At 34.1% G+C, this 8,818-nt stretch overlaps 1 protein-coding gene across 1 annotated transcript; it reads left to right on the top strand.

The window, feature by feature from the left end:
• The first annotated feature begins 2,744 nt into the window (after positions 1 to 2,744).
• LOC106754227 (zinc finger protein MAGPIE) lies at positions 2,745 to 6,368 on the top strand. Its single transcript, XM_014636228.2, is given in 4 exon segments — positions 2,745 to 3,353; positions 3,524 to 3,920; positions 4,907 to 5,738; positions 5,740 to 6,368. Coding segments are annotated over 4 exon segments (1,395 nt in total). The 5' UTR covers positions 2,745 to 3,232; the 3' UTR covers positions 5,785 to 6,368.
• Positions 6,369 to 8,818: the final 2,450 nt, after the last annotated feature.

Here is an 8,818-nt window from a genome sequence, read left to right as displayed (position 1 = left end):
ACATATACACTGTTGCAATTATGCATTACAAAGAAACCGTGAATATCCTTTGATAAAGTAAAGTACAAATTGCAAATCCATTTGGGAATATTCATGTCAAGTGCTGTTCTTTCATTGTGTCCCTAAAGTTGATTTGGTTAAAATGCAATAAGATCTTGTAGCATATATCATGTATATTTGTCCAGTGATTGATATATATAAAATAAAATACAACAATATTAAAGAAAAGGAATACAAATTGCTGAATGGTAAAAGGCAAATATTCTCCAGCTTTTGATAATCAAAAAGCATGTGGGTTTCTGTAATGGAATCCCAGATCTAAATCTGTTCTACTTTCGAGCAATCATTCTAATTTAATTAAGCTGAATCTAGCAGTTGAAAATTCAGAGTTATTTAAAATATTATCTTTTGTGTAACTTGAGTTTGAAACTGGTTTTTTAGAACTTCAACCTATTTAAATGTAATATAACTCATTTAATATTGGAGTGATATATAGAAGTAAATTTTTCCCAAAGAAGTAACAGATGTTATAATGGATGAAATTAAAATTAACACCAGCAAAAATTGATACTATAATTTTCTGGTTTTACTGAAATTGCCGAAATGAATTTCCCAGAACAACTTGTGGTTAACTTTGAGTTTCTGTGAACAAGAAGACAAAGAAAGAAACGAAGACATCCTTGGTGACAACAATATGCTTTTCCCTAAATTCATATATATGCTTTGAATTTCAAATGTCTGTTTCCAAGCATGTCAAGATAGTAGAGAGAGAAGGAAGAGGTTGTGGCAACTGGCAGGGTGGAGTTGTGGAGTTTGAATAGGAATCTCACAAGGCATTGAAAGTTGCAGCCTTTGGGGGGAGTGTTGGAGGGGAGAGAATATTCTAATGCCAAAAGAGTTCAACAGCTAAACTCCAAAATTTTATTTTAAACAATGTTAGAAAGGAAAAACATCATTAGATTATGATTAAGGATTAGCATAGTAGCAGGAAAAGTCAGCCCACAAGGAGACGCCTACTCACATTTCCAAAAATTCACTGCCTTTGTCAGCTGGCTGTCTTCTAACATATTCTCTTTCATATTAATCTTAGTATTATTTACTCAAACTTAATCTACCCCACATCATTCATTAACTAATATCGGATCCTTATATATTTTTATGTTAGAGAAAAAATAAACTTATCTCTTAAATTTTCTAACCAGGATCAAAATCTATAAATATATCTTTAGAAAAAATTAACAGCAACACCAATCTTTAATAAGATTTTAGCTTATATCATATTCAAGGAAGTCTAAAGAAAATCATACTCATTACCCTGGAAAATCATGACGTTGAGGTTAAGCAAACTTTTTTTTTTTTTTCTTTTGTGGAGGTGGGGAACATTCTGGCTTCATTCTCTGAAGACCTTACAGAAGCATATACTTGAGATACTATATATTATTACTGGAAAATTTATATCGATAGGACAAATAACATGAACAATATTTTTCCCCAGGTTAAACATTTTCACCAAAACACGACTTTATTTAAAAGAAAAGGAAGCTATATATACACGCAAAAGATGTAGAGAAAAAGTTAAAAAGTAAACGACCCACCATCCAAAAAATTGAGGGTGGATGGTAAAAGGTTCGCTGTACATCGATCTACCACTCAAAATTTGACTACCCAATTGACATCTTCATAGACCTTCAACTTGTGTTAAGAAATCAAAAGCATGTTTGACTGCCAGTTGCATCATCATCACGATGTGATGATAGCTGGAAATAATTATTATTGTTTATGAACTGATAAATATAATAGTAACAATGAACAAGAGTTCGTTTGATGTGCATAAAAGCCAAGTGGCTAGAACCCTGTCAATGTACGTGAGACATGGTCATGTTGTCATCGGACGATTATTCCCTTTTATGTTTTATTTCGTCTTTTGCTTCGGCTTAACCTTGCTTGACAGTTTGGTGAGAATACAGACACACGTGCATTGCTGTTTACTAATAAGAGTAAGAATGCCAAAGCAATTAACAAGCTTCTTAATGAGCTAGCTCTCCCACTTTTCTTTGAATCATGTATAGGTATTCAAACATTTTACAAATCTTCCTTGAGGAAATGACCTGCACTTTCACTTTGAGTATGCTGCAAAGAGCCTTAAGATTTTGCTTTTTGGGGAAAACAAAGATTAAGGAAGCCGTTTGCCTTTTCTTTTTCTAGTCACACTCACATGAGACACAATGATTTTCACTTTTTGAAAGAAACAGCGTTTTGCTTTGATTTAAATGGTTGCAAGTGGAGTATTACAAGTTGAAACGTTAATATTCGATCAAAAGGAAACAGTTTTCCCATAGACACTTCGTTATGATTGTAGCACTACACTAGCTATATGGATAATAGCATATTTCTTTATTCTGTTATTTCATGTTGAGTTGGACGATCTATACTCAAAGCAAAGCTACATTATTCTAGAGTAGGAAGCAAAGGTTTCTGAGGTCATGGCAGAAAAGAAAGCCACTGATCATATATATATATATATATATATATATATATATATATATATATATATATATATATATATAACATTAACTCATAATGATTTGGTGGACGTAGATATATATGTTAATATTAGGCGTAAAAAATGTGACATATCTGTGAAATATTATTACAAAGTTGATGAAATTCATATATGTTGGGTGTATTGGAAAACACAAAAAGGGTTAATTATCTGTAAACTTAGAATAAAAAAGTGATTGAATTGAATGAGAAAGGATTTGAAAAATAAGAAAACAAAAAGTAACAAATTATGGGATAATCATTCCAAATGAAGATAACTTTCTTCGGACCTCATGATATGTGTCATCATACACCTTTGCCTCATCTCCTGTTCTCTGTATATTTTTCTGACTGACCCCCACCTCCCCTTTCTTTTTCCTTTCCATTTCTCTCTCTTGGTTTGCTTTTCCGCCCCCCATAGCATCTTAGTTTTTTATTCCACCTAAAAAGTAGATAATTAAATTGACTGCAACATATGCGAGAGAAAGAGAAGGACAGAGAGATCCCAACTAGCATATATCAGTTCATGTTGTTTAGGGTTGGAACCATATAATTAAGAAGCCTAGCTAAGCTACCCCATTCCCTCTCCTTTTCTCCTAATTCAAACACTAATATACTTCCTCCCACCTTACTCCCTCTAGCTGTTTCCAAACTGAGTCAAACTTAGGATTCAAGAAACACCTTAGCTAACATGCTACAAAAGATGGATGATGGAGAAATTTCAAATGCTTTCCCTCTTCAGAACCCATCAACTGCTGCATCTAACCAACCTCCTCTTTTGAAGAGGAAGAGAAACCTCCCTGGAAATCCAGGTAAGTTTGTTAATTCTTATCATTTTCATCATCTTTGTTGCAATTCTCTCTCTTTCTGTCTCTCTACCTTTTCTCATCATCATGGGTATATTCAAAGCTAATTGCTTTTTCTGCGCAAAATAGAGCAATGGGTTTGTTGTGTGAGTTAATGAATAATCTTCTGTGCACAGATCCTGAAGCTGAGGTCATAGCCTTATCACCAAAGACTCTGATGGCCACAAACAGATTCGTGTGTGAAATTTGTCTCAAGGGTTTCCAAAGGGACCAAAACCTTCAACTCCATCGACGAGGGCACAATCTTCCATGGAAGCTGAAGCAGAGATCAAGCAAAGAAGTAAGGAAGAGGGTTTATGTGTGTCCAGAGAAGACTTGTGTCCACCACCACCCTTCAAGGGCTCTGGGGGACTTAACTGGGATTAAGAAGCACTTCTGCAGAAAGCACGGTGAGAAGAAGTGGAAGTGCGAGAAGTGCTCAAAGCGTTATGCTGTGCAGTCAGATTGGAAAGCTCACTCAAAAACATGCGGTACCAGAGAATACAAATGTGACTGTGGCACTATCTTTTCACGGTACGTAGTTATCTCTATCTTTATCTCGTGGATCACAAACCGTAATGAGTTTTCAATCTCATACTGATCAAATTTTTTGTAAAAGTGGTAAGTTGTCTAGTGGTATATGTATGAAAAAAAAAGAAAAGAAAAGAAAAGCAACAGCAATTACTATCCTTATCTTTGTGACAAAAGAAAGAGCATCGCTTTCTTCATGCAGTAGTGGTAAGTTGAAACCTAAAAAAGATATACATAGCTAAAATGAATCATGACGTTGAAGCCTTTAAACTGTATCTATGATATCTTTGTCTGACTCCTCCGTGTGCTTCTGCGTGTCTGCTGTCTATTTTGCTTTTTTAGGAGTAGTAAAAGGAGAAATGAGTCTCAGTGCAGTGAAAAGAACTTGAAAGAACCCACACTTGCAAGGTTTATTATTACCTTTTGGAAAATATCTTAAACGACAAAATTTCTAAGCTTAGCTAGTTTGGAATTATCATAGATTATCAAATGTGATTATGAAATTGTTTTAATATCAAAGACTTATCTGGGGAGTGGGGTTATGAACCCTATATGTTAGGGGTTGAACTTATCCCTAATTGTTTTTTGTCTCGTTTCTCTTGTTCCCATTAAAAGGTGAAACGTAAAACATTATTAAAAAAGATAAAACTCTCTTGGTTATTGGTGTTTACTACTCATGTAATAATTTATTTTCATAAGCTAAGCGTTACAAGTCCTAATGCTGGAGTCTTTCTGCAGAAGTTCTTAACAGCTCAGGGGACAAGGAATACAACTTTACTACATAACCATGCCTTGAGCCTTCTTGCATGTTTTTCTTTTATTTAGATAAGAAAAATAATCACACCTAAGTAGAGAGATTGTATAAAGAAATCAGTGAAGTGTAATAATATTAAGTAATACATTTCTTGCCGTCTATTTTCCCATTACATTGTAACATTTTACAGAAAGTTATATATATATTTTTTCAATGTGATTTCTTGGTGGAGCAGGAGGGATAGCTTCATCACTCACAGGGCTTTCTGCGATGCCTTAGCAGAAGAAACAGCTAGGGTGAACGCAGCAACAAACATTAGCAACTACAGCATCATGCAAAACCCCCTCGGTTCTAACATGGCAACCCATTTTTCATCGTTTTACAAGCCGAATTCGTGCACCGAGGAGCCAGTAGTCCCAGGTAATCAAACATCTAAGGGGCTATCCCTTTGGATGAGTCAAACATCTCAGGCTCATCAAACAATTGCTAACAACAACTTGCATGAGTTTCACCAACTTGGATCTGCTACTAGCCCAAGCTCAATTTACTGTGGTGGTGGTGGTGGTGGTGGAAATCCACTTGCTCCTTGCTCAAATCCACCACCCTCTAATTACCAACTAAATTGGGTGTTTGGAAATAAAATCTCCTCCAATGGAAGCCAAGAGCTAAGCAGCACTGCTTCACTTCCACTAGTGAACAATATTGTTAAGGATAACCCAAACCTGCAACTCATAAGTGTTCCTTCCTTGTATAGTTCCCAACACCAATCCCATCAAACAACCTCAGCAAACATGTCAGCCACAGCTTTGTTGCAAAAAGCTGCACAGATTGGGACAACTTCATCGGACCCATCATTATTCCTCGGGAGCATAGGTTTGAAATGCAACAGTCCAGGCCAAGATGGGAACAAATTTTGTGGCATGTACGGTTCAAGTTCAGTACTCACAGGTCATGAGGGAGAGAATAATTATTCCGGTGATTTGTCACAAATGCCCCCTACAAAACGACGGCACGTACAGAATGAAGAGAGTGTATGGGGACAAACTAGGGATTTTCTCGGCGTTGGTGGTGCCAACCATTTGCCACCCTTCATCAACCAACGGATGGACTTAATTTAATGTGGTAAACTTTGTCAAATGTGAAGCCTTTTAGTTTCTTCTTTTCTTTTCTATCCTTTTTTCTTTCATGAAAGGGAACATAATAAATGGGGTTGAAAAATAAAAAAATATATATATATGTGTTGAAAGTTTGCAAGGAGGAAAAGGTGAAAAGTTGGTATAAAAACTCTTGAAGGGGTGAAAGAAGAGAAGAGAAAAGAGAAGAGAAGAGAAGAGAAGAGAGATCCATGCATATTCTTTTGAATCCTGAAAGCTAACCCTTTTTTAAAATGGGTGGCTTTAATTTTTGATAAAGAAGAGGGAGTGTTTGTGGAGTAGTGGGGGCAAAGGATAGAACAGCTTTTGAACTCCATTATTGCTCAGTTTCATCTCCATTGTGGTTGTTGCCTGTCAAACTGGACTCAAAAGACAATTTCCAATCACCAAAAAGCATCATTCTATAGTACAAATAGGCTTTTAGCCTCTTCATTATTATAAAATAACCTCATGTACCCTTTCATTCCATCAACAAATCATGCACAAATGTACTATACCTATATACATCTCTTTTCTATCTATGTCAAAATCAAATTCAAACCACACCCCAATTAACAAGGAGGCCATTCTATACATAATCAGGTTAAAATATATTTATATATATGTTCTTCCAACTTACACAAAAAATATCAAGTGGTCCCCACATTTTATATAAAGATCGACCTTTCGACTTTGATTCTTTACTAGTTTCTATGTGTCGTAAAATCTTGATAATAAAATAAATATCATTTTTTAATTGCATTGTTAAGGCCGAGAAGAATCCTTAGATGGGAGATGCATCGCATGGTAATGGATCTCTATAAATAAAGATAACCTTTTTAAAAGGAAATTTTTCATTGAAGATGATAACCAGAGATTTAAGTAAATAAAAATTAATAATGTCATTCATAAAATTCAAAGATATTTCGCGTTATGGTAGCTTTTTTCCATAAATGACCTAGTCCTTCTTCTTTTGGTTTTCCTTTCTTGCATTTGCGATTCATCTTTCGTGCATTGAGCAGTGCTGCTTTTTCAGTACCTTCGTTTGGGTGGTAAACCCATAATTGAGTGTTTACTAAACATAATTTTTTCTCATTGTATATATAGGAAAAAAAAATAGATATGAGATGAGATGCTAGGCGTGTGATTAGCATATGGTGGTGTAGCATTTTCTTTTTCAGTTCAAAATTGTCTTCCATCGGATAAAATTATCAATATTGATGAGAATATGAAAAATAATAATTAAAGTAAAAACTCTTGGTATTTTTTTCATGCACAATTTTTAGAATCGAATTCAGATTCCTTCTACTTAATAAAATTAGCATGTTGATATGTAACGATGTAACTCATGATACAAAATAGCATTATTTTATTGCTAACTAGGTATTTATATATAGAAAACCTTTCTTTAACAATTAAAATGGACCAATACAACACTGACACGTGGTATTGTCAAAACGTTGTTAAAAATACGTTGTCAACATTTTTCAATCAGTAATGTATTGCAATGTGACTGGTGATTATACCAGAAGTTGATTGCTCATCGACAAAAACAAAAGCATGCACCAGAATAGTCGTTAGTTTTGAATTGGACAAATAAAATATTATTTTTTATGATTCTTCACCTAGTATTTTTGTTCATGTCGTTTCCATAATGAATTATCTGTATTGACACCATTGTGAGGTTTTTCAAGAACAAGATTTGATATTAATAAAAGATGAACAAGTTGATATAAGAGATCAAGATATAACTTTCAATCCAAAAATTTAAAACATCAAATCTGTAGATTCTTCAATTTAAATATTATATATCTTACTCGGTTTTATTTGATGTGTGAGACTTTCAAAGATAAATTCATAATTCAATTGTTATATATATCTATACAAAAATTCAAATATGAAATGAGAAATATCACATTGAACAGAAACGAAGGAATCATTAACTCTATTAGTATATGTATTATTTCATGACTTAATAATAGTCATTAAAAGAACTACTCCCAACTTCGTATCGTAATTCTTGACAAGGTGAGAAAATGACGAAGAAGCATAGTTGATGCAATGCTAGGATTGCATTGTTTGATTGTTTAAGATGGGAAATAAAATAGAAGAAAAGAAAAAAAGTATAAAGAAACGATTTCATTGAGTTTTGACTGCCGCACTCACCAACATTGATTTTGTTTTTACTTTTGGTCACACGATGACGTACGTGGTAGGGTTGGACAAGTGAATTATGAAATCCTTGTTGAAGATTATATGCCACAATTCCCTTTAATTGTAACGTAGCAGATAGCAGATGATTAAGGATTTGACTGCCTTCGATAATGATAAAGTTTAACATGTTAAATGATAATTGTCATGCATGAGTAAGATCTTCTCCTGCCACGTATTGCATATTGCTTTCTTCTGATCTGACAACACAATCGTTGTTTAGTCCTCTACGAACACATCACACATCATCAGTGACACAAAATTCAGATTTTTTGGTATATACCGCAAAAATAAAAGGAAGTTTAAGGTTTCCGAGTCAGAACGCAAGTACTAAGGAGACACGTGTACGACTAAATCTGTTTTTTCCCTGACATATCTACTCTCCTCTATGTTTCAACAAATTTACATGGTAACGTAAGGCTTCGTTTTGGTTTTTAAATTCCTTGAAAAAGTAAGTTGGAAAATAATTTTAATTCACTTAGAAGAACATTTATCTTAAAAAACGTCCAGTCTTAAAGTTGGAGACAAGACACTTTGACTATACTGTGAGCTGATATAATTTAATCGAGTCACCTATTTCGTGAATGTGATTGTTCAAAGGTGTTTTCAATTGGATGATCTATGTGCTAATTCTATAAGGTGTGTGTTCACTTTATTATGTTAGGTCAATTTATCTAAATGGTAGAAAATCCAATACTTAAAATTGTTGGGAGAGATTTGACATACATATATATTTTCATGCTTGAAGATATTCTCTGACCAAGTTCTCATTGCTTTTGGTATCATTTTAAAATTTTTTTTGC

This window comes from Vigna radiata, unplaced genomic scaffold (assembly GCF_000741045.1).
Source record: "Vigna radiata var. radiata cultivar VC1973A unplaced genomic scaffold, Vradiata_ver6 scaffold_86, whole genome shotgun sequence".
NCBI lineage: Eukaryota > Viridiplantae > Streptophyta > Magnoliopsida > Fabales > Fabaceae > Vigna > Vigna radiata.
The sequence above is the reverse complement of the archived record's forward strand: the minus strand, read 5'-3'. Positions and strand labels throughout refer to the sequence as shown.